The sequence below is a fragment of the Dermochelys coriacea genome, chromosome 4 (genome assembly GCF_009764565.3).
Source record: "Dermochelys coriacea isolate rDerCor1 chromosome 4, rDerCor1.pri.v4, whole genome shotgun sequence".
NCBI classification, from domain to species: domain Eukaryota; kingdom Metazoa; phylum Chordata; order Testudines; family Dermochelyidae; genus Dermochelys; species Dermochelys coriacea.
In genome coordinates this window covers 33,454,701-33,481,336 of record NC_050071.1, presented here as the reverse complement: position 1 = coordinate 33,481,336, position 26,636 = coordinate 33,454,701, and the positions used below count along the sequence as shown (strand labels likewise).

Here is a 26,636-nt window from a genome sequence, read left to right as displayed (position 1 = left end):
GTGAACTACCCAGGTTTATCCCAGCTGAGGATCTAGCTCAGTGCATGTGCACATGTATATCTACTGTGTGCATTGATACAAAGGCTATGGTATGTTACAAACAACCTCTCACAAGGTTGTTCTCACTTTGCACAGGTGTGAATCACTACCCAATGGGCAAGTCAGTGGAGAGAATCTGGTCCTGTGTCTTGGGAGTTCTGTTCCAGCTTTAGTAAGATCACAATGATTCCACTGCAATTATATTGGGTCATTATTTACAAAGGCAGAGTTTTATACATCTCCTCTCCAGTTTCATTTGTTTGAACTGGATTCTCTCAAGACGGAACAGGGAGTTGTAATTTACATCACCCTGCACTGGAGAGTCTCCCAGTATGAGAGCAAGGTGGTGGTGTTGCCGCCATATTCCTTTGACAGTTTGCCACAGTAGGGCAGTTTTATTTTCATCTGGAACCTCCATAGGAGCCCTTGTGAGAGGTTGCTGAGGGAATGTGCTAAGACAGTGCGCCCCCCTGGCCATGCCCCTTTCCTAGCTACTGCTGCCCTTTTGAGAGATGAGTTGGATTCTGATAGTTTCCTCAACACCAGCGAGGGTTAACTACCTTTTATCACCACAGTCTCTCCACTGGTAGTGGACTTTCTCCCTCTGGAGCTATGAGCAGGTCAGGTAAACCAGGGCCAAATCTGACCCGTATTTATGTTTCCAAAAGATGAAGGAACAGAGTGTACAAAACCAGCAATCAAGTGCATCACAGGCCCAGGCCCACAGTACTTAGTCCCGCAAAACTCCCAAGACACAGGACCAGATTCTCTCCACTGACTTGCCCGTTGGGTAGTGATTCACACCTGTGCAAAGTGAAAACAAACCAGGATTCTCTACTCATTTGAACCAGTGCTAGAACATAACACTCACTTTTTACAAGCGTAAAAGATAAGTAAAGTGCAAGATAGTGGAGAATAAGGCCCCAAAAGTGTAAGTGTTGCAGAATTGGGCCACTGGACTAGATCATTTTAAAAATTCTGCCCTCCCTTTTTTTTTTTATGTCCACAGTTTGCAGATACAATTAATGTCACTTGGCTGTCTAATAGCACCTGCATATCGGGAATTAGACATCAAAGTGACGTCTCACACACAGTTATGTGCACCCACAAAACTGCAGGCACAAAAAGGGATGCCAGGATGGGGCTGATCTGAAAGTTAGATCTATTATGTATTCTTTTTCTGGTTGTTGTAATCACAGAGCTACTCTTTACTCAAAGCTCAACTGCCTCCAGCCCTCAGTGGAAGACTCCCGATCAGCAGGCCTTGTGCAGGGCCCAGACATGATCAGATTTCTTGAGCACAGAGATCACAAGGAGTCTGCAAGACTAGCACTCACAGCAGCATTATCTTTCCCAAAAAGAGAGTGAGGGGCTGTGGGTCTGTCTTCTCAGCCCAGGAAATCTGCTCCAGACCCTTTTCTCCGATTTTTAGGTTTATTTCTTCCACATTAAACTAGTATAGCACATGCATCAATTATCCCTTCCCCCTAACCCAGGATCATCTGCAGGAGCCTATTTATTTCTGCTCTATAAATCACTTGCCTGACAATCATACATCATTCTAGGGCCTCCCACAAGAATCAACCTACTTCCTATAGTTCTCCCACCGTGACCCAGGGGCTACCTGCTAGAGCCTCCCTATTCCTGGGAGCTCTCTACCCCTAACTGAGCCACTTGCTGGCTTTTATAATTACCTGATCCCTAGCTGATCAGACTCAGCTGGAAGATAGCTGGTCCATCACAGGTGAGGCTGGGCCGAATTCCCCTTAAAGAGCCAGCCACTCTGTGACAGAACCTAACCCCATTTTCTTTGTGTATCAGCCAGAGGTGAAAGTAAGCCAGTATGATATGGCATACCAGCAAGAGCCGGTACACAGCCAACTGTACCGGCAGGGGGCAGCTTCCCCAGACGGGCAATTTAAAAGGGCCCTGGGGTCCCGGTAGTGGCCAGAGCTCCTGGCCCTTTAAATCACCCCCAGAGCCCCAGGATTCCTGTCCACCGCCACAGCTATTGCTACCATGGGGCTCCAGCAGTGATTTAAAGGTCCTGGGGCTCCCAGCCACCACTACCTCAGCCAGAGCCCTGGGCCTTTTAAATCGTCACCAGAGCCCCACTGCTGGAGCCCTGGGGTAGTGGCAGCGGCTGGGAGCCCCAGGGCTCCGGTGGCAATTTAAAGGGCCCAGGGCTGCCGACAGCTATTGCTACCATGGGGATCCAGCAGCGATTTAAAGGACCCAGGGTTCCCAGCCACCACTACTGCAGCTGGAGCCCCTGGCCCTTTAAATTGCCACCGGAGCCCCGGGGTAGCAGTGGTGATTTAAAGGGCCTAGGGATTTAAAGGCCCCGTCCCTTCTGCCCCCCCCCCCAGCTCAGGACCCCGGCTCTGCATACCGATAAGTTACTTTCACCCCTGGTATCAGCTAGCACAGCTGTCCCCACTAGAGGGAAGATGACACAGCCACTTTATTTTGCATGCACGCCCTACAGCTCTGAGGCCTTGTTGCCTGAGCCAGATTTCCCAGAGCTGTTTTGTCTGAGCCTTGGAGAAATTAAATAATTTACATTGAAAGGAAGTGTATAAAACCATGCCTTTGGGATCAGTGTCCTGGCATGACTTCCGTGCAACCAGCATGGCTGTCCTACTGAAAGTGGAAAGATCACTAGCAGACGTGTCAGAATGAGGCTTATCTCTGAATCTGTGCATGCTGTGGGTCTTATCCTCTGAGGAGCTGAGCGCCCTCAACTCCCATTGAAGTCAATGCACCTAATCCTGTTCTGACAAGTCCATGGCAAAAGTTCCATAGACTTCACCCGGAACAGGAGAAGGCCAATGGGTAGTGAGGGCTTTCAGCTCTATCTGTGTACTAAACATCTCTGTGAAATACCGGATGAGTATTGGTTTGCAGTGTATGCTTATTTGCTGGCCACTTTCATAAATAAAAATCTTCACCTTTTCCTGCTCCTTTTGTGAATTGAAACTGGTGAAAGCCTAGTGATTGCGTTATTTTAACTTGGTCCTGGAACAATAAGCTTCAATCTGTAGCAAAATTTTACAGTCAAGTTATCAGTTCCTGGAAACAGGGGAAATGTTAAACACTGACAGAAAGACTCTTCACTAATGGCAATGCTATTTGTGTAACCCTAGACATGTGTGTTGCTGCTGTACAAAAAGAATGCTATTGCTCTCCTGTAGGGAGAAGGTAGGTGCTTGCATATCTAGACAGCCTTCATAGGTGTGATTACCAGATAAGACATCACATAGTCATGAGGCTTAGGGATGCTAACGTAGTTTATATGGTTCTTTGGCAGGGCAAAGATGGCGAGCCTGGCCTTGATGTAAGTAATATTTATGACCAATTTACTCATAATGGTAGGTAAATGATTCCTTCACTGCACATTTATTTCCCATTTTCTGTGCATGCTGAACATGCAGAGAACATACTAAACATTGCATTGCTGCTGTTTGAATATGATAAAGAGAGGTGAGAGCGACAGACTGAACAATGGTATTTTGAGGAAGTACAGCCCAACCCTGCAAAGCCCACCAGGCACAGTGTTTACTACCCAAAGGAGTCCCATTGACCTGTGTGGGACTAATCGCAGTAGTAACTACTACACTTGGTAAGAAGAGTTTGCAGGGTCAGACTCTAACTAGTGCCCCTCACTAGGAGCAGAACAAGGAGCCACCAACATTTCGTTAAGTAACTTCAACCCTATTAAAAAAAAAGATCCCGCACTCTACAAACGATGCATTTTTCACAATTTAGGATTTCTTATGGCATGCAGGTGAGAGCCTGCTGTGATCCCACTCTCATCCCATTCCCACCTTCCCTACTGTCAAAGGCCCCAAATTGCAGCAACCCCTTTGGAGCCCAGTAATGTCATTTAGTATGTACAACAGTAGGAGTCCCTTTGAATCACATTTTACTTCCATTGCTGGAAAATGTCCTTGTTGAATATGAGCCACGTTTCTGACAAATAGCATGGAGTGCAGTATTCTTTTTCTGTATACATTTTTTCCAGCAGTATTTTAAAACCTAACCAACATTGATAGAGAAGCCAATAGATATCTTTGTTCATTTTTTTTTATAGGGTTTCCCTGGTCCTCGTGGAGAAAAGGGTGACCTAGGCGAAAAGGGAGAAAAGGTGACCTCAGTGCTGTTATCTGTTGTTTGATTCCTCAGCCCAGTCCATTTTGCTATCCCAACCCTATTGTTTGTCCATTAAACCTGATCTTTCTTCCTACTGTGTGCCAAAAGGCAGGTCACGTGTATTTGTTAGACAAAGTCATCAGTCAGAAGGAGAACCAAAACCTCCATGCAGAACCAGTAATACAACACTTGCCAAGACAGGAAGGGAAGAGTTTGTCCACTCTCACCCTAGGATCAGGTTCCTTTTCTGTAACCCATGCCATGCCTGATGAAAGTCCTTGTCAGTCTGTGATTCTCAATGCACATGTCACTGGGGTAGTAATTTTTTGTGATGGGGACGCTGACTCAGATCCTCAGCTGGTATAAATCCATGTAACTCCAGTGGGTCTAGACAGATTGGTACCAGCTGAGGATCTGGTTCCGTAGAAAGTATTCTAGGGATTGTTTTAAAAAAATTACAAACTTTACAATTAAGATAATTACCTTAATTATTTGCATTCAGTTGCTTTTATGGATTAAAGCTCTTCTCTATAGTTTTTGTAAACCAAACAATGAAATATTTCTCTAGTGCATGAGAACCATAAAGTGAAATAATTAGCCTCATTTCACAACCCAAGCTGAGTGATATGCAAATAATAAACACAGTGAAAAGCAATTAATATTTTAGGGCCAGAATGTGACTCTCTCTGGGGCCACAGGGAGAGTTTGCAAAGAGACTCCTTTCGTGCTGCCCACACACGGGCTTACAACAAGTATAGTCTCTCTATGCTCACAGGAGGAGAGGGGCTGCTCCTTCAAAGGGGGCCTACAAGAAGGTATGACCTTGGCCTTGAACCAGCCTACAGAGCAAGCCACTTGTGCTGGGGAGCAGACTACATCATCCTAAAGGAAGACATTGCAAATGGTGTCAAAGAATATTAGCTTGAGTTTTTAAATGGCTTCACTTTAACTATACCCGTACCACTTTTGTGTTCCTGTTCCATGGACATTCATGTGATCAAGTTTCATTGGCATGAATGTTCACAGAAAGTGAACCTCAGAGTCACATCAGCAAGTATTGGCAGACACAGAACTATAAATATTACACGCATGGTGAGTATTTGCTCCAGAAGTGCCTGCGTATCTTACGAGTCAGGGCACAGAAACAATACTGTTATGGCAACAAGTGCTAATATGATGCCTGTTGTGAGTCATTGAGGAATAAGCATTCAGGAGGATTAAACTCTCCATAGAAAGGGATCTGTACAGTACTGCACCCAGACATTTCTTAAGAGGATTGTGTAGGTTAAAGCGCTCTTCTTTCTGATGAAATTTTTTTTAGAGTTCTTTTGTTTTGTAGAGTTGCAGCAGGGATGGCCAGGCCATCTTTGGAAACCATGTGATCCTAGGTAAGGGATTTCCCAGAAAGCCAAGGGGCTGAGGTAGGAAGGGGAAACCATATATTAAGCACTGACATTCCAAGAGAAAGAGTGGTCCAAGACAGGTGTTTCTTGGTAAAAAGGCAGTGGTGTCTAAGCTGAGGTTTTTTGCAGTTTTTGGCTACTTGTGTTCAAGGAAATAGGAGGTGTATACATCTTGGAAATAAATTATACTATAAAACATCTTAGCTCTGCAACACTGATTTCTCTCCTAGTGGGAAATGGACCCACCAGGTCTCAAGATCTGCTATTGCTTGGCAAGGGGAAACAATACCGTGTGACTTATCTGCCCATGATTAGCACAACTTTCAGAGCAAACAGCCAAAACTTGGAGAGAAACATTCATGCATATCGATTCATAGAATTAAAGAAATTTAACCCCCTCCCCAAAAAAAACAATATGTTTTTAGAAAATGGATATGAGGAAATCACAATCTGCTTGTCATTGTTCCAAGATCAGAACAAAGAGGCAAATTTTATCCAATACATTTTTCAGTAAGGGCTAAATTAAACTGATAAATCATTCATTGTAACATATTTTCTCAGCTGTAATAGTTAGGGTAAGAAAAAAAAGTCAATGCGGCCAGGTCCTTAGCTGGTGTAAATTAGCATAGCTGCACTGATTTCAATTCAGCTATGTGCCAATTTACCATGATTTTTTTTTCTGGATCGCATCACTTTAAATATTGACTGCTAGGCTGATGTCACAGAGATTCAGATTATTAAATTACTACACCGAAAACCTGAGGTTCATTTACTCTGCAGAAATTTCTCGCATAAACCACATGACATTTTTTAGCAATCAGTGACATCTCTTCTTTCACGTGTGCTCTGAATAACGTTGGGCAGTGCATAAATCTGCAGCCCCTTGGTTCTGGATTAAATCATAGACTGGTAATTTCTCCTACAGGTGCTCACTAGCTCTGCTACAGTGAAAGTGAGTCAGTGTTTGCATCATAACTTCTTCATAACTTGGCTGTAAAAATATAATTTTTCAAAGCTGTAAATTGACATACAAGGTTATATTCCAGGAGCACTTTTTGAGAAATAGGTTTTTTAAAGTGGTTTGATTGGTTTGTTGTTAATTTGACTGGGTTTTTGGTTTTTTTGTTTGTTTAAATTGTATTAATCAAAAAATGAATCCTCAAAAGTCTGCACTTAACTAATGTGGTATTTTGGGTCATTAAAATGGGTTTTAAAAACCTTACTAAATAAGAGGTCAGTAGTTTACCTTTTCTTTTTTAAAACCCACCTTTTTAAAAGGTATTACATTATCAGTTTAAAAAAGGACAAAGATTGATTTTTCTGAACCCAGGTTAAAGTTCAATCTCACAAAGTGCTTAGCACCCTCCACTCCCATTGATGTTAAGGGAGTGGGGGGAAGTCCAGAACCTCACTGGACTGCACTCTAAGGGCCTCATGCTCCCTTCTGTGTGCTGAGGGGAGTCTGTCCCCAGGGGAGGGAGGAGCTTGTGTCCTTCCCCTAATCACATAGCAGTCCCTCCACAGGTTTTGGGCTGCACAGTTCTGGAGAGAACAGGACGGAGAGTGGGGTAGGGGAGCCAGGTAGAATTCTGTTGATTCTCCATCTTTAATCACATGGGGAACACACAGCACAAGTTATAACAGCCCTTAATCTGTTGTCATTTGTGCTGATCCTCCCAATGGGGAAAGAGCCCAGAGTCAGGACATATAGACTGATCCCTTGAAGCATGGTTGCTGCAGGAGCTGTGCTCCCCAGCATCCATCAGTGCTGGACAGCAGTAGTGACACATGCGACATTCACACAGATGCTCCTGGACTTCTGGGGATCCCTTGAAATCTGCCTGAAACTCAGGGAAGCGGGGAGTGGCAGGTTAAGGGAACAGCAACTATCCCCCCCATTTTTCCCACCCTCCCCAGTTCATTGAAGAATTAATAGGAGGCTCAGCAAGTTAGAACTGACAGAGGCCTGGTTTACATTTAAAATATAGGTCGAGATAGCTACGGTGCTCAGGTGTGTGAAAAATCCACACCCCCTAAGCACCAAGGATGCTGATCTAATCCTTTGTAGACACAGCTAGGTTGATGGAAGAATGCTTTTTGGCACACAGGAAAGATAAATGAGGAATTCTGTTTGCATGGTGCCATAAATACAGTATATCTGTCTGTGGAAAACTCTTGTTTACATTTGAATGGTACTATATACTGTAGTATTTCATGTATATTATGTGTTTTCCATTTTGTAAATGCATTACAGTAAGACAGTTTGCTGCTTAAATCCATCAAGTTTTGGTAAAAACAAAATCATTTTCTAAATAGATTTAAGCTTTGTGTTGTTGTGAAATTGGTTGAAAGTCCATTTACTGTACTTCATCCTAAACATGTCTGCCTTTCCACAGGTGCATTCTTTCCTTCTCCTTTTACCTTCCTTCCTTACAATTTCCTTTGTCTTTTTTTACCCTTTTCCTTTCCTTTCCACAGCCACAACCTTGAAAGCCCTCCCTTGGTTGTTCTCCAGTGTCGTACTAATTTTCCTTTCACTCTTTTCCTACTTCTTTGTAATATACATGGTGCACCCACCTCTTTTTTTATTGTCCAACTCCATTTTTTTGTTTTTTAATAGAAGCAGTTTTGGTTTTATTAAACTGCAAGTGAGCCTGAAACTCATTTACCATTGTGATCAACTGGTGTGAAATCAGTTATAAAATTGACTCTCCAAATATCACATACTGCTGGAGGGGAGTCATCCTTTCATAGTAGGCCTGTTAGGAAAAAGAAGATTCTTTTTCCGTGTCTCATTTCTATGGATTATCAAAAGCTGTGAAATTTGATGTAAACCTCTCTTTCAGAAATCTTAATCGTTTGCTTTTTAAAAAGCAACTCAATGCAAACTCAGTCACCTGCTTAAAAGAGTGAATAATGATAAACCAATGAAATTTTACCTGCAGTGGAGAGATGTTTGGAAATCATGTTTTGAACATGAAATATAAATGAAAATATTCATTAGCATTTCTAATTTTTTTCTAATTACAGAAAGATAGGGATCACTGGAAACTTGTATAGCACCTCAACATCAAGCAGTTTGGATCTTCTGAGTCCTTTAGCAGGGTTTGAAATGAAGGGCCAAATTCTGTTCTGAGTGGTATCCGTGCCATCCTATTGACTTCAGTGGGTTTGCATGGGGGTAACTGAGGGCAGAATTTGGCCCAGACGCTACTGGGACTGATGCATGCAAGGTCCATTCGGTAAAGGACATGTTGGGACATAGACATTCCTGCTGTGACTCCACTGAATCACACCGGGAATCAGTTCCCACTATTTTCCCCTCCCGTCCCCTACTGGTAGAAATGAGATTGATCTGTTTAGTTGTTCCAAAGACACCTCTGACTAGAAATTCCTCTTCCTCTGTAGCTCCCAAAGAAAGGGCCACAATCCGCTTGCCATTTCTGTCCTTCCCCACAGTTTGAATCAGGAAGTCAGCCTATAGTTTCAAACCCTACTTTAGGATTCAAATAATTCATAATACTGACATTAATACAAAAGCTCAATAATACCAACTGCTGCAGTTCTTGCTTATGATCATATCATTTATTTTTCCACATAATGCACCATCCAAACCAGAACACAGTGGTAAGTGTCCTTTCAGCCCTCCACTGGCAAAAAAACCCATCTTTTAAACCACTCTCTTTCATTTATATTTTTTTACCCAAAAGAATGAAACATTTGTTTTATCCAAACCATTGTGTCCACAGGGGGAAAAGGGAAAGAAAGGCAAAAAGGGGCCTAAAGGGGAGAAAGGAGAACAGGGTGCCCCTGGATTAGATGCACCTTGCCCATTGGTATGTCTCACTCATGTATTGGAAATCGCTCCTCCTGCTGTAGATTATAACGGCATAAAGTGAGAGAAGAGGAACAAGCCACAGCTATAGTGTAACCTGGTATCATTCAAAGGGTTTCCTCTCCTAGTCTGAAAATTCCAGCCTGGACTATTTTTTGTCCTCCTAACTTGGTTTAAATTAACAGTTTGAAGGTCTTAAAAATGAATATCACTTGTGGAATATTTTTCATGGAATGCGCTGCGTAGACATTCTGGCTCCTTGCACTTACCTGTCAGTGTTCTATACAAATTGGAAACCTGTTGTGCTAAATAGTTCTTTCTTGATTGGAGGGCCATTTAAAGGCTAAGGTCTTAGCTGTGAGACTGCACCTGGGTCATTTCCACATGGGTTTTAACCACTGCTGCTGTAAGCTTGCTCCTCTTGATCTCCCTTTTTTTTTTTTTTTTTTTTTTTTGCTCCAGCTAAATCAAATACCAAAGACACTTCTTTGTCAGTAACGTTATAAGTTAATCTTTACAAACAGGGATTCCGTGGAATTAAGGGGGAAAAAGGGGAGCCAGGCCAGCCAGGCCTGGATGGGCTGGATGCCCCTTGCCAATTGGTACAGTATTTCTCTTTCCTACCAACCCTGCATGCGATTCCTTTGTATATAGTCAGTCATTCTCAGTGTAAAGTGGTTGTTTTTCTGAGCGGACTTTACATTATCCACCTAATACATGCATGTGCATGAACAAAGCAGCTGCTTCAGCAATCATAACTGTATCGAGAAGACACATTCTTTCAACACCTGGAACCTAACACCCAGCATTTTGCTCCCACATCACATGGTAGTTTGAGTGTGCTCTTCCAACATAATTTTTCCCTCAGCACTGTTTGTTTTTTTCCCCCAACAAATGCCTTTTGCCTTCCTCACTAAGAATGGAATACACCTTTTTGCGGAGAGCCAGCACAAAGACCATATGGTATTTAAGTCCCACAGCGTAAATGGTGTGGGGACCTCATGCTGGCTCTCTGCATAGGAGTTAGTTTCACCCTAACCTGCACCTGAAACGATTCTGCACACTTGACTCCAGCTGACGTCAATGGGAGTTTTGAGTGCATCTTTTTTTCAGGATTGAGCATTTATGCAGAAAATGAGATAAATATCAATCTGTCAAAGTTAAATCATAGAGCTTTGCATAAGCAAAGATATGAGTAAGATCTGCAGGATGAGGCCCTATGAACAAAGTTTTTGGGATCGGGCCCATAAATCAGAATAGTATTTAAATTTGAAACACAAAACTTAGCTGAGCTTTGTAAGAAGATAATGGTCTGCAGCCCAAACCCTCACTGTCTTCGTTATTTAACGTTTTCAATTTAATGGTCTTTCCTTTGGAACTTACCTCCCTGCAATACACACAATACTCCCCCACTCTGTGTTAGCATGAATTCAAGTTCCCCTCTATACTAAAATTCTACTTGTTGACCCTCTCCCTTGTACCAATCTGGCAACACAGATTTTTTTTAAAAAATCTAAGTATATTTTATTTTTTCCAATTAAAATTGAACCGTACATACACATTTCCGAAAGGCTCAAGATATAGGTGTTTTTAATTGTTGGCAGTTAAATTTGGTCTGCATGTTCTGATATTGTTTGTTAGCTAAGCACGATTATCTAAAGATGAATGTTAAAAGTAAGTAGGTTTTATATCAATTACAAAGTTTCTAATCTAAATTGACAATGGAATTTTAATCTGAAGTACATAGTCCATGTTATATTTTGTTTGCTTCTGATTAATGATAACCATATCTCATATTTTGTTGGGGGGTAATCAAGCATGCCTTCATAATTAAAAAATGTGTTTGTCTTTGTAGTATCATTTATATCTGGAGAATCCTTACACCACTGCTGTGCAAAAGGTTCTTCTATTGGTGGGATAGATAGACAGTTAACAGAATAAGCTTTTAAACAAACAGCACTGTTTCGTGTTCTAGAAAGCAGGTAGTTTTTGCCAGAAAAGAAAGAAAGAAAGCCACCTCACACACAAACACTGTTTCTCAGAATTGTTAGCAGATAAGAAATCCAAGTATAAAGTAGTATTGCCCTTAACCTAATAAAGGTTGGGGCCTGATTCTCCTCTCATTTATAGTCCAATTCTGTGAGGTGCTGAATTCCCTCGACTGTGCATTACAAGATCGGTCCTCTACACCAGTGTAAATCAGGAATAACTTCATTATAACCTGTTTCAGAGTAGCAGCTGTGTTAGTCTGTATTCACAAAAAGAAAAGGAGTATTTGTGGCACCTTAGAGACTAACAAATTTATTTGAGCATAAGCTTTCGTGAGCTACAGCTCACTCCATCTGATGCATTCAGTGGAAAAACATTATAACCTGTGTATTATAAAACATTATAATCTGTGTATCTAAGATCAGAATCTGTCCCATGAGCTAAACTGGGGACATAGATGTGCAAGAACAGACTACAGTGCTGGGTGTGTATTTAAGTGCTTGTAACTAGCATAGTCCAAGTTACAAATAGCTTGACAGCCATATGTTATCCATGCTACAGAATAGTCAGCTTCTACCTTAGTGCCTTGCTTTCATGGAAACTTTCCCCACCGATTTTATTATGAGTCGGTTCAGTCCTTTAGTTTTCATTTTATAAAGGTAAGAATTAACATGTATGAAAATATTCCCATGTGCAGTTTGGATATAAATATCCTATCAATGGGTTAACTTTGTACCAGGACCACAAAAACAGTAAGCGATACGCTATTGCTGACTGATCTGTGGCTAAATGTCCCTGACTTATGAATAATAAATACACTTTAGATTAACATATAGTCTGCTGGCAATGAATCCAGCTCTGCTGATTTGACCCCTGATAATGTTGCCATTACAGCAAAAATATAGCAGTTATGATTTAAAGTTCTTACCATGATTAGGCACACTGTAGTTTGGGATTTGAATTTTTCGGAGGGGCCGGATTGTATGTATTTACAATGTGAACGCACTCAGCCTGTATTCGATGTTGGAATTTTCCTCATCTTAACTGACAGAATTATTAGTTAGGAAGTGGGAGCTATTCATTAGTGAAGAAGGCATGGTTGTTTCATCAGATATACTGTCCGGCTCATCTATGCACTTTTTATCTTTTTCCTTGGAACAGGGGCCGGATGGATTACCAATGCCTGGCTGTTGGCAAAAGGTAAGACATGCCAAATTATTTCTCCACAGAGGCACCATCCCTTTTCTTGGGCATAAGAGAACCCTTTTGACTTTACACACTCTGATTTCAGTAAGAATAGTTACAGATTTTGGAATACACAGCAGTCCAAGTTATAACCTCTTCTCAAATATTATTTGCATGATGAATTTGTAATATGTAGGGGTTATAACAGCAACTGATTTATGCAGTATTTGAAAACAATTGGCACCTGAGTTGCTGGGAAGTCAAAGACCATCATTCTTCCTCACAGCGAGAGCTACATGTCCTTCAGCCCCTGCACATGAGCTGGGAGAGAGTATCAGATCTGCCCATCAGTGGTGTGGCAGAATCTCACCAAAATGTTCATATTGACCTATCAAGCTTTGGGTTTTCTAGGTTATCTAAAGGGACAACACATCTTGCTTCCTGTTTGTCTCTTTCCCAACCCCCAAAGTCTGCTGTTGCATTTTATTACTGCATGCAGCTGATTTTAACAATGTTATTACTTAGCATTGCTGGCTTCGGTAAAGATTTCTGCTATTGAATGGTAGAACTCTGACAATGCTAGATTTAAAAGCATCAGCATTCAGAGCAAATGTATCCGTGAACAGATATTTATTCCTCTTTGAATACTGATGCATAAATTCACTTGAAAGAATAAACCATGTGTGAAATCCTGGCTGGGTATGGAAAAACTCTCATTGACTTCAGAGGAGCCAGGATTTCACCCCAGACATTTTTCAAAAGATGATTCTGGATAGTTATGGTCACATAGTAGCATCTGGCTAATAATGAAAACTGTTGAATATTTTATTTGAAAGACACCGGTTAGCAGATGCAGCTGTGGATCAGGAGGGAGTGTAGCCCTCAAGCCAGGAAGCAGGTATGCCGCCAGTATAGGTGTGCTGACTGGCAACAGATTATAGGTATAAAGTTATTCAGCTAAGAGGAGCTATAAACACCACTCAGTAGGCAGCAGCATACTGTGGCAGCTTGCACTGAGTTGTCCTGCTTTATAGAGCGGGACATCATACATCGCCAACAGTGAGCTGCTATGCCTTTTCCCAACCTGCCCACCCCCAAGCCAGCTACTGCAGAGCAGAGCAGGGTTAGCCCTATGTGCAAAGCCTAAACAATGTGTAGGTTAGACTGAAAATAAAAATTCTATTTCTAAGCTGGGAAAACATGTGTGCGGAAGTGTAGCTGTATTTGTAGAGAAAGTCAATACACCTGCAGCTTCCCTTGACAATTTAGAGGCACTGTTTCAGCTGTGGATCTCAAAACAGGCAAAGCAACTCAGGAGCTGCTGTAGTACTTGAAGCTATTTGTTACTCATATTTGAAGATGACCAGATCTAAAATTGATGGTAGTATTTACACAGCTACCCATCTTGTTGCTAGAGGTAAACAGGAGCCACTATTTGCTTCCCAGGATAATAAGCTTTGTTTTTCTTCTCAAAAGAGGTCAGTATCTGCCTACAAGTCTTTAGGTAACTGACAACTGAAGTAGATATGCACGTTAAATCAGTGATTCTTAGTTTCCCAGAAAGAGTTATTCAGAGGCACTTCTGTGACCACATCTCTGAACAATAATTAAAAAAAAACCCACAAAAGAATTATAGGTTTCAGTGGAAGCACATTTGTGGCTTAGAGAATAAAAGATGTTTGGGGTTCTGCCCTATCTGTATATACTTGGAATAGAAGTTTGGCTACTAGATTACTAACCTGGCCAATTTATCTCTTTTTGTCTCTTTGCAGTGATGAATCTAACCTTAGAAGCATGAAGTTGTGTATAATACTCCACTTTTTGTATTTATAGTTGAAAACAGAAATTTTATTTTACAAGTCTGAGATATGTTTACATGTAGCTGCTTTTACTTGTTTGCAGTAGTCCATGTGTACATTTTCTTCACTTACATCTGCAGTTAGACAATATATATAACCACAGGAGAAATCTGCAAAAATAAAGATTAGTCTCTCTATAGAGATATCTATACAGAGATAAATCATGGAGATTTAGTTTTTTCTGCAAGTTCTCTTATTTTTGGCTTGTGGACCTGCATGGACAATGAGTGCCATTAACTAGTTTACATGAAATTGTGACCAAATATGAGCTAAATGCTATGAAATGCACTGTACCAACTGTCATTGGAATTTAATGACTTTGCTTCTATGTTCATCTTAAACACTATCACTGATTCATGCCATCATCCCTGCTTGTACAGACTAAAAAAAAAAGCATGAATTGTGTGCCAAACCTGCTTGTTGTGTGATCACTCCACATGCTAAATGGCTGCTCACTGTGACCTTTGATCCAAACTTCTGAATTATTTCCTTTTGTTATCTCAAGGGAGTCACACCGTGGCTTATTGCCAAAAAGAGATAAAGGAGAGGAGATTAGAAAAAGGTCTTGAATTTTTGGGGAACACAGTTCCAACTGCAGGTGGATGGCTTCCAGTTGTGTGGGTCATGTGACACCCCCCCTTGGTCAAAAAGGGGTCATGCCTGTTGATCAGCATTGGTTTTTCTTGCACTGCTCACTGTCACGAAGACATTCAAGATAGATGGGTTTAGATGCCAAGTGCTGTCAGCTGTTTAACCAAGAAGGAAAGAAGTTTGAAGGAGAAACCAGACTTCCTCTGTTGGCAGTTTGAAAAGGTTGAAAAGATGCCAAGTGGATCGTTTGACCGCAGGCCCCATTTGAGATTAGAAATTTCTCAGTCTGATTCAAGGATTGACACAATATGTGCACCACATATTGTATTTTTGGGTTGCTAAAGGAAAGCATTTCTTGGCAATGGGGAGTCTTAGAACACTCTCCTATGGACTAATGAAACTGATGGGATCTATATGTACTGTAGTGTGTGTTTTGGATTATCCAATTTAAATTACACAACTCTTGTATTTTGTGGGGGGGAAATGAAACAAAATTAACCATAGCTAACTTGCAGAAGATTAATTTCAGTAGCTTCTTTCAGATTTGTTGTGACAAATATTTAGGCTTTGAAGGAAGTACTTCACATCATGTGTTCCTCTTGTTTCAGTATTATCTATTTTTAGAGTCTTTGAAGCCTTTAAATTGGAAAAAAAAGTTATTTCATTTTACTTTCATAAGCTGATTTATTCACATAGTTCTTTTTCTGCAATTGCAATGATTTTGCTGAACATGGTTACCCAAATAACGTAGAAAACGAGTGAGCCCAAGTGATTGTCAAGATATGGTAGTCACAATACACTCTATCAGGTGTAATTATTTTTCCATTTCTGATCAAGTGACTAGTACACAAAAGAAGCAGAGACTGTTTTGTTTCGCTGCATTTTGATTACTGAAAACATTAAATTGGTGCATAGTTTGTAGTTTGAGCCTCCCTGAAAATTTGTTTGTTTCAGTTACAGTTTGGAGTCTTCATATGGTATATTTGTGGTCAGATTAAGAGATTAATTTGCATGAAACAATTCTGTATTTGGTAGATGCAAATCTTTTTTAGATCTATTCAAATAATTGTGCATATTGAGATGATCACAAACTTTTAATATACATGTCTGAGAGGTCATTTTATAGGCAGACCAAAAACAGAGTTGCAGAAAAAGAGTATTTCTCCGTCAATGTGTATGCACCCTGCCATTCCTGGAAATATACATAATTTGCTGCTCAGGGGGTTTGTAGATCATCTGGAAGTGGGGACCTATCATGATTTCACTCTAAAGTGGATAGTTACTGCTACGTTAGAATCTCAAATCACTAGAACCCACACTGTAGGCATTTCTTTCATTCTGCATAATATTTTTATTGCCATTTCAATATATCAAAACCATGTCAAGAAAATAGCTTTTCAAGGAAAGAGAGTTATTCATTTTTTTACATCTATAAAGATGACTTCTTTCATAAGTCTCCATTTTAGTATCCTAGAGAAGGCCTGCTTCCAGGTGCAATTGTTTTTTAAAAGGCCCACTGATGCTTTGCTAGAAATGGATGGTTTACTCTATTTAAAAAGTAGTAACAACCACCACCAACAGCTTGATCTTGCAACCCTTGCACAGGCTTGTTATGTACTGTTGTAGGTCAGAGTGTTACAGTATGGAAGTTTCACCCATGAAGGGGATTACAGGATCAGGGCAAAAGCAGCATTCCACCCTGCCACCTCCAAGTTTTATTCTGGTTTCTTGGGAAACCTTCAGGCTGTCCTCTGAACAGGAGAGAATCCTGCTGTCCATGTCCTAAAATGACACATAATGACTAAGTGCATTATGCATATGCGGACTGGAAGTATCATCTTTCTGTAGCACACCAATTTTTGGGAACCACTCAGAAGCAAGTTATTGGACTAGGTGGTCTATTGTCCAGTGCAGTATGGTAATTCCTATCTTCTAATGAGAAAAATTGCCCAGTTAGCTAAGACATTAAGATAAAAGGTAATAATAGTATGGAGTCCGCTAGTTTTAGTGAAAAAAATCAGGATACGTACATGTTCTCCCTAACATTCTATGGTTGCAGAATAAATGAGGAAGGTTACTATAGTGTTAGCATGCTGAATATGGTAGCAAAAACTTGGAATTGCCCATGGAAGTGAGTCATTTTAAGGAGTTAGCACCAAGCTAAACCACTATTAAATGTGTGCTGTCCCTTATCACCACAATATTTTTTGCTGTACCTGATTTGACATCAACTTTATAAATCCTATTTTGTAAACAAGAAAAGCATGAGCCTTAGTTCCTATACTTATGTTGAGGCTTACAATCACTAATGTGGAATATCACAGTACATATAGTTCTGGTCATAGTACTTGGTGACTTAAACACAGGGCAAAATTCAGCTCTGGTGTAAGTGTGCGACAGTCAGTAACACAATGACCCACAGAATACATATATATGTAAACTTAAAAACAAAAATAAGTAACATAAATTCCTTATTTTTGCTCCCTCCAGGTAAGAATCTGTCTGTTAACGGGTGTCTTGGATTTTGGCTAATGTCAGGAAAGGATTATTCCACTGAAATGACAGGGTCTCATTAGTAGACATGCAGTGTTATCAATATAACCAGTCAGATTAGAACAGTAATATCTACATATTAAGTGGTAATGAAAAGGCACCTACAGCATGCAAAGTGGGGGGGGGGGGGGAAATCGAGAAAAGGTTGATATGTAGTATAGACAAAATAGCTCAAGTTGAATATTTCATAATGAAAAGCACCCTCTGAAGACTTGCAACATATTTGTTTAGTTTAAAGACAATTGGTTTTGGTGCTATTACCGGTATATCATTGTTTTTCTTTGGCATTGCAGCGTTGGTTTGAACCACCTGTTTTTATTATTACATTTTTAGTGGCATTCCTCATTTGCTTTGTTTAATTTTGTGAATATGCAGAAACAGTGGTTCATCTACCAACCTTTTCAGTTGTAAAAATGTGTAGAGGATATGAATTTACTTAGGTTTTGTATCCTTCACTTTGTTTTGTGATTATTTCTTGTTCCTTTGTTTAGGATTTTCAGTATTTGTTTGGTACCAATTTTCTTATGTATCTTTAACTTAAGTGTAGTGCAGTCACATTGAACAGTGGCCTTTTGTCTTTATTTTCATAAGCTAGTTAGGGAGGGAGGGGGGAGAACTTTCTTACAGGATGCTTTTAAACCTCATTTTTACAAAGTAAAGCCTGAAACATTCATTCAGTATATTGATAAGTTATTTTTCTTTTAATATTTTTTTAATGTATTGGTGATTTTGATGTCACTTGTCTGACAATCTGGTGAGGCAGAATGACTCTGTGCATCCTGTTTACATGTATGTTCTCTGTATACCATAGAAGTATTCTTGGAAAGTTTGAAAGAGGTCAAATCAGCATGTCTGCATCCATAAAAAGAAGCATATGTGCTCTAATAGCTTAAAACGGGTTATCTTCAAGAGTCAGTGTTATGTACAGTGTGAAAAATTTAAACTTTATAATATTGAATACACACAAATTAGGTACCTCTGTGTATTTGTTGTCTGATGATGACAGTGAAACATACTACAACCCTGCCTCTGGCAGTCCTTAACTGCTTAAGAGCAGACAGTGTGGTCTAATGGCTAGAGCACTGGGTTGGGAGTCAGAGGAAATTGGGTGAAATCCTGGCCCCATTGAAGAGAATGGGAGTTGTTCCATTGACTTACACCATGGTTTCATTCCCCGGATTCTGTTCCCAGCTGAGTCACTGCCATGCTGGGCAAGTCACTTCACTGTGTGCCTCAGTTTCCCCACATGTAAAATGGGGATAATGATACTACTTACCTCCTTTGTAAAGTGTTTTGAGATCAACTAATTAAAGTGCTATAGAAGAGCTAAGTATTATTAATCGTGAGAGAAAATCCATTGACTTCAATGGGACTGTGGATGCAGGAACAATATCACTTTTCTGAAAGCAAATAAGGTCCTACGGGACATGCAGAAGTTGACATTTTCTTTCAAACTTCCTTACCTCCACTACTTGTCCATCATACATATGTATTGGTAAATCTGTACCTTTACATTTTACCTGAGGAGAACACTTCGGTTTTTACAAAGGGAAAAAAAAAGTATCTCACAGAAGTTCTGATCTTTGCAAAGAGACACATCAGAAGCAAGCATGGAGTATGGTAGTTCTGGATACTGATTCATTTTCCATTTTCATTAAAATAATAAGCCTATCATCTGATTGTTTTCTTTCATATGGCAACTTGTTTTTATGAATCATGTTACAGTAATGTGAAAACAAAGATTCTCTCAAACCTTCTGTTGTTGAAGTATTTTACGTGGTGGTTCCATTAATTAAATGACGTTGCAAACAAGTGTCTGCCACCTTCATTTCTGATGGAATTTGAACATAGATTCCACTTCTCTTTATGGAGTAACATATTAAAAATAACCTTCTGGAGTGTTGTTTGTTTTGTAATTTTAAATATATCAAGTTAATGCTGCTTAGAAACAATTGTCTTTCTTTGGAGAATGGGGGCCTTACCCAACCTGGGACCTTTAGTGTTTTATTTGTTTAACCAAGACATTATATGAATTTCCCAGATATCACTGGTACTTGCACACTTCTCTGAAGTATTATTGAAGAGGTTGGTTTGTAGAAGAAGAATGTTTTACATATTAACATTTATGTGAATATTCTTATATTATTGTACATGTTTGGGAAAATATCATACAACCTTATAACATTTTTTAAAGATGTATGTATCTGACTTTTTCCTTTGGAAAATATTATATATTTTTATTTGTATTTTTTACTTTTTTCATCTATAAGTGCAGTTATTTTTGTATTGCAAATGGTCTCTTGTAAGTACAGTAGAGGACATGAAAATGCAATGAAAAGTAATTTGGCAAGAGTTACACTGCTTTTGGGAAAACATTGGGTCAGTCTCATGTAATCAGTTCTGTTAAACTCTTTGGAGTGTCTTATCACTGTAAATAATGGCAGAAAACCTGTTTTGCCCAGTAGTGTAAATAATTGCAATGTTTAAATAATCCATTTTAATTTGTTGTTTCCACTTTGTGGCCTCTGGTTCAAAGGGCATGATTTTGGTTTTGTTTTGAAAGTTTCTCCTTGGTTTTCAGTTTTTAATATTGTTTTGTTTTGAGTTTTGTACTTGGGTTTTTGGTCCTAGCTTGTGAGAAGTTGATCTTCAGAATTATTTTTACACTATTTATGACTTATTTTCATAATGTAAAAAGTGTGTAATTATTAAAATATTAATCCAACCATTGATACTGATTTCCATAGTTATAAAGTTCAGTGTTGATGCAAAAATTTGTTCTAGTGTCTGAATTGAAAAATGTATGTACAGTGTTGTGACTAATTGTAGCATGAAATACAGTACCACTTCCTCCAGTTAATATTCATACCAGCTCCGATTCCTGTTACATCAGTGTTTCTCAGCTAGGCGTTGTGACCCACAGGGATCCATGAGGTGTTGAAAAATTTATAACAGTCTAAACCAAAAATCTTGTTCTCCCACACTGTTACTTTTCAGGATAAAATATTCCCTGTCACTCTCTCAAAACACAAATAAATTATGGTATATGGGTTTATCCTTAGATTATTTTTTTTTTTTTTTTTAACTTTTACAGAAAATTTAGGGCAGTGATACTCAGACTAAGGCTTTCAAGCTGCAAGTGGCTCTGTACTGTATTTCCTGCGGCTCTTTGCTGCACATCATATAAAAACACTGAATATATAGCGCTATAGTAAATGAAAGAATGAATTCACACACCTGTGGCTCTTTTGGGTAATGTTGATCACTAATTTGGCTCCTGAAACTCTGAGTTCTGAGTATCACTGATTAAGGGGGTTGCAAAAATTTGACTTCAAATAAAGGGTTGCCAACCTGAAAAGTTTGAGAAATAGTCTTACATTAAGCTGTTTATGGTGCACCATAAACAGGAGAGAGAAATGTGGTCTGTGGTGAAACAGCTGCAGTTTTATTAAACAGATATTGTAGTTAGAGCAGCAGCAATCACGATAGTGAAAGTTGTAAAACGGTTTCTGGTCTAGAGCTCTGTTCTTGGACAGACAGAGCTTTGTAACACATGCTCTTGGAGGGTTTGGGTGTTTGAGATTTTCCATGCTTCTCCTCTTTTGGTTGTGAAAAGTTTTAGCAAAAACATTTCAACACTTTGAGAGAGAGGTGACTGAAAAAAAATGCATTTCCATTTATAACATTTTGGATCCTGTTTTTAACAGCCCTGCAGCCAAAATGATTGTTTGAACGTTGCAATTTTGCATGGACAATAGTCCTCAGTGAGATACAGAGTCTTGTTCTGGAAGCAGTTGGTTTGATATGACTGAATTATGAACATTCAAAAATTGCACCATGCAGAATAGAGTGTTGCTGAGTTGGTTAAGTGTACACCTAAGGAACAAAGCACTGTGTGTGTGTGTGTGTGTGTGTAGGAAACTACTCATACTGGCTGAGACAACTTTCCAGATGTTTTTGGAAAACCCAAGATCTAATTAAAGGACTTGTTCTCTTTTTGCTTTCCTCACCAGAATCCCTGCTTGGCTCAGGGGAATTAATACAGGGCTGAGTGGTGAGGTCATGACTTCTATTCTCACTTCTTTGTAAACTCTAAATCTCTGTTCTCAATCTAATTGAGTGACACCACATACTCCTAAAGGGAATAAAAAAAAAATGCTGCTCCATTTCACAGATAAGGGTAATTTAGCACATGGCGGTTAAGTGACTTGCCCATTGTTACACAGGAGCTGTAAGGCAGGTCTGAGCCCAGAACTGACCCTTTTGTGTGCTTATCCTGTGCTGTATCTAATAAACCAAAATGTTTCTCCAGCATATTGCTTTAAAGTTCAGTCCTCATTTTGCACACAGCATAATGCTTTAGCCGCCCTTGCAAAGTACTTGGAGTGCTACAGCCTGCTACACACTGACCAGCATTATCCACAACATTGGATAAGAGTTGAGACAAAAGAAAGAATACAATCAAACATGAAAGTAGTACATACCAACCAGTAAATAGCTAAACAACTGGAAAGGCTAATGCACCAATGAGACCAAGAGCCTCTTTCCTGTCCACTACAGGCAATCTCAGGGCATGTAACAGCTAGCCAACATGCAAAATAAGGCATTCCCAAAGGGGAGTGGAAGGATCTCACATGTGCGTGAACACACACACGCTCACACAGTATAGCCTTACTGCTACAAAGCAAACCGGTGCTTGGTAAAGAGACCAGAGACTTTTTCTGCTCTCAAGTTTTATCTTTATTCTGGCCCAGGGAACTGATTGGGGCCCTGGTGCTGTAGTCAGGGCTGATCTTCCACTAATGCTGTTAAAGACCTGCTGAGCAGCCTATGCTTTTGAGTGCAGGAATAGGTGCACCTCACTCCCTCTAGGAGCACCTGGCAGGATTTGTGTGGGTATGCAGACCTAAGAGTGCCAGTTTTATTTGCAACAGCAGGAGGGGTGAGTACTTGGGGAAGACCTGGGTTCTAGCTGCTTATTGTATTTATTTTCTAATTTGGAGTGTGCTCCCATCACATGTTATTTGGGCATGTGTATCTGTTAACACAAGTTCATAAATATGAGGCAATACAGGGACTTTCAGGACTATAACCCTACCCTTCACAACCTCAGGCAAAGTGGATGAAGCAGTTGGGCTTTTTGTGCCATAGACATTAACAAACTAAAGACTGTTGGATCAATTGAGAACCTCTTGCAGAGTGAAGTGAACTCCCCCATGCACTGCTCAGTCACGTTAATGCTCCACCCCCTGGTTTGTGGCAAGATGAGGTGTATAAGCCAAACCGTTGCAAGAGCAGGAGCCAGAATGAAAAAAAGGCAAAGTAGGTACGCCTCTGTGCCTGCATTTGGACCTGCTCAGTCTCCCTTCTGCAATGGTGAAGGATAGCTTTTACTAGATTGCTGCTGCCCCACTCTCAGATAATTAGCAAATTGAGCTGTAGTCATAGAATCATAGAATCATAGAATATCAGGGTTGGAAGGGACCCCAGAAGGTCATCTAGTCCAACCCCCTGCTCAAAGCAGGACCAAGTCCCAGTTAAATCATCCAGCCAGGGCTTTGTCAAGCCTGACCTTAAAAACCTCTAAGGAAGGAGATTCTACCACCTCCCTAGGTAACGCATTCCAGTGTTTCACCACCCTCTTAGTGAAAAAGTTTTTCCTAATATCCAATCTAAACCTCCCCCATTGCAACTTGAGACCATTACTCCTCGTTCTGTCATCTGCTACCATTGAGAACAGTCTAGAGCCATCCTCTTTGAAACCCCCTTTCAGGTAGTCCACCACCCTCCTCGTTGTAGTGGGAGTCAGACCAAGCTAAGGCGTTCCTAACCAGGGCTATAAATGTAGTTTCCCTGTACCCTATCAAGTCTCTCAAACAGGCAAGAGAGGGTATGGGTATCATCATATTCTGAAAGGGCACATGCAAAAGGTGGTCTTGGACATATTGAAAAAGGGGTGTGTCTTGTCACTGGATGGATTGGGACTTCACATAATGCCCTGTAAGTCATACATGTGAGCCCATGTGCAACTAACCAGATCAATTTAGGACTACCTACTTTTGGGATTATACCAAATGTCAGTGTCATGCTGTCTGGAGTGGTTTACAACTCAGAGTGCCAGTCTCAGACCAGACTGTCAGACAACAGGTTAGACACCCCAAACTGGTGGTATATTCTATACTCATGGGGGCATTCTGCACCACTGTGCATGTGTAGAATTTATGTCCCCTGCAGATTTCTCCCTCCCACCCTTGCAGAATACTACAATTGCAATTGTGCCTTTTGCCCACCAGGAGCTGCAGTGGTGCCAGAAGAGAGGCCAGTTAGAGCAGCCAGCTGAGGAAAGGCTGCTTTCCCTCACAGTACTCTGCCCTTGGGGCCAAGTGAGGAGGCATGGGATGGGGAGTGTGGGGGGAGAAGAGAAGAGGTCACAGACTAGTTCAGAAGAGCTAGTGGGGTGATATCACTGAGCCAGGGACTGAATGGGGGAGGAATGCAGGGCTATAAGGGAATGGGTATAGATATACCTGACTGAATGGGAGAGTAGCAGTCAGCCAGGGTCTGCATAGGAGAGGCTCCTCATCTCTAATAATTCCCCCCCCAAAAAACCCCAAATCTTCCATACTTCTCCCACCCACACCCAACAACCCTCCAGGTTCACTCACAGGCTCCTGCCCAGCAATTACTTTCCTCTCCCTTAGCTCTTCCTTTGCACTGCTTCTGAGGAGTGTGAGAAATAAGTTTCTGTATTGTAGTTTAAAGGACTTACTTAAAGTTCCATTTTAATATGCCTAGCATGGAATCTGTTTGTCAAAAAAAGTTTCTTGAATCTTTGTCTGTATTGACATACTTGCCGACAGGTATTTCGACATAAGTTACCAAAATAATTGAAACTGTCAGATTCTGTTGTGTTTTGACAAATAAAATATGCAGAATTTTAAAATATTTTGTGAAGAATTTAATTTTTTGGTATAGAATTCACACAGGAGTAATACTATAATTAAATTTCACTAAGCCAGGAACAAATGTGCACTCCTGGATCACCATACCAGTATTACCATGGAGTCACAGACAATCTCCTTACGACCCTCCAACCTGTCTTGCCACCCAGAAAAACTGAATTTAGTGATAAGAGGTTATTAAAACCAAAAATCACACCATTTCAGGTTATCCCCAACCCCAAAGGGGTCAGGCACTTACCCCAGGTCAATAGATACTCAGTCTCATACCAAAGACAATGCTGGCAGCCAATTTCTAATAAGAAAAAAAATGAGTTGAGAGGTTAAAGCAGGTAAAATACAAACTTTGACTCACCTGTTAATGTAAGTCCAAAATGATAGCAGAGATGTAGTAATCTGCCACTTTTCCATAAATCTCTCAGGACTACCCAACATAACTTTTGGGATGTCTGTCTTGCATCTGGAATGCTTCCCTGTGAGTGTCCATGAAGTTCAGAGATGAAGGCTCTTTCCTTGAGTCCATCTTTTATATCTTTGCATGCACACAAAAAAGCTTGTTGACAGGTTCTGTGTCCACCTTTTTGCATACTGCATAGGAAATAAGGTGCAGTTTAGTTTGTTTACTTCTGGTTGCAAACTAATCTTTAATACTCTGCTATTGTTTGCCTTTCACATAAGGACCTCAAATGCCTCTACAGACACCCCTGATAAGTTGGTTAAATTTTATTCTACCCATTTTGTAGATTGCCACAGACTCAGCTAAGGGTCTGATCCTTCTTCACTGAAGTAAATAGCAAAACTCCCATAGACTTCAATGGTGCAGGAACAGGCTCATGTTCAGGAATAAAACCCAGACATCCTGGTTCTTTCTTCTGTGTGTTAACCAACAGCCAAATGGGGTCAATTCTGTACTCACATTGGTTTTACATCATTTACCTCAATGGAATTATTTCCAATTAGCACTGATGCAAGATAAGAATTGGACCAGAACATGCTAAGATGCATTAATCTAATGAGAATCAAAGTATCAGTCTTTGGTACCATAGTTTATTACGAATTTTTCTCTTAACTTGACTTCAGTAGGATCTTTTAAATAAGCACTGCAGGATATAGTGTTATTGAGTATTAAAGGCAGTCATGGGCCAAATTCATTCAAAGCTCCCACTGAAGAGAAATGGGGTTTTGCCTGAGTAAAGCGTCAGTGGATGAATTTGACATAGTACATTGAAACTAACCCCTCCTTCGTAACTTTAAAAATAACCACTTAAGTTTTGCAGAGGGAGAATATTCTTAGCTTTGAGTTTAAGATCAGTTACATTTTTTGAGAGAGACACCACCATCACTTCTGTTTTAGAATTGAGTATCCATTGCCTTGGTTTTACATGAATTTGGAGTTCACTAGCAGTAGAATTATTAGTGAAATATTGATTTTTAAAATTGTCAGTAGTTAAAGTGCTTATGTTGGTTCCACATTACAACTAGTTCAAAATGACAGTCTAGGCCCCTATCCTGCAAAAACCTTTATATGCATACCAGTCTTCTCACTGATGAGTAGTCCCACCGCTTTCAATAGCATACAGTTAAGCAAAGCACGTGCTTAGACAATCTCTGCAGGATAGGGCCTTTAGACTACATTTTTTTTGTTTACTGAAATATGCAAGTCCCAATGCTGCATTGAGCTCTGCATGGGTAGGCCCCTGAGCCCAAGCAGAGCTCATTGTAGCATGGGGTTTTTATGTTTGTTGGAATGTGTTCAGGTAATCAAGCATAAGGTCTGGTTGCTACTATAAACAATGAAGCTTAGAAATAAAACTTCACTCTATTGAGGGGAATTTTATCATTCTAGTCTTAGGGCCACAGGCTGTCCTTTAGGAAGCTATAGAACTTAGTGACACTGCCAGCTGAAAAATCACAGCAATTCATTTCTGATGTAACTATTGATTTATACCAGTGATTAACCTGGCCCTATGTATTTAAAAAAACCCTTTTCCATTACCTGTGTTAGTAATACCTTATTCTATTGAAGAGTAAATCTTTAGAGTTTAGGGGTGAGAGTATTGCAATTGCCCAG

General features: G+C 40.2%; 1 protein-coding gene across 5 annotated transcripts in view; it reads left to right on the top strand.

Moving 5' to 3' along the window:
• The window catches only part of COL25A1 (collagen type XXV alpha 1 chain), a 425,450-nt gene extending 405,114 nt beyond the window's left edge, over window positions 1-20,336 (top strand). For 2 of the 5 annotated variants that reach the window (XM_043513316.1, XM_043513314.1), the window contains 5 exons: window positions 3,350-3,376; window positions 4,133-4,186; window positions 9,954-10,031; window positions 12,580-12,618; window positions 14,376-20,336. In XM_043513316.1, the coding sequence (XP_043369251.1) occupies window positions 3,350-3,376; window positions 4,133-4,186; window positions 9,954-10,031; window positions 12,580-12,618; window positions 14,376-14,378 (201 nt within the window). In that variant the 3' untranslated portion in view covers window positions 14,379-20,336. Of the gene's footprint in view, window positions 1-3,349; window positions 3,377-4,132; window positions 4,187-9,953; window positions 11,616-12,579; window positions 12,619-14,375 lie in introns of those variants that run through there. The other 3 variants (XM_043513313.1, XM_043513312.1, XM_043513315.1) reach the window with 2 other exon arrangements.
• Window positions 20,337-26,636: the final 6,300 nt, after the last annotated feature.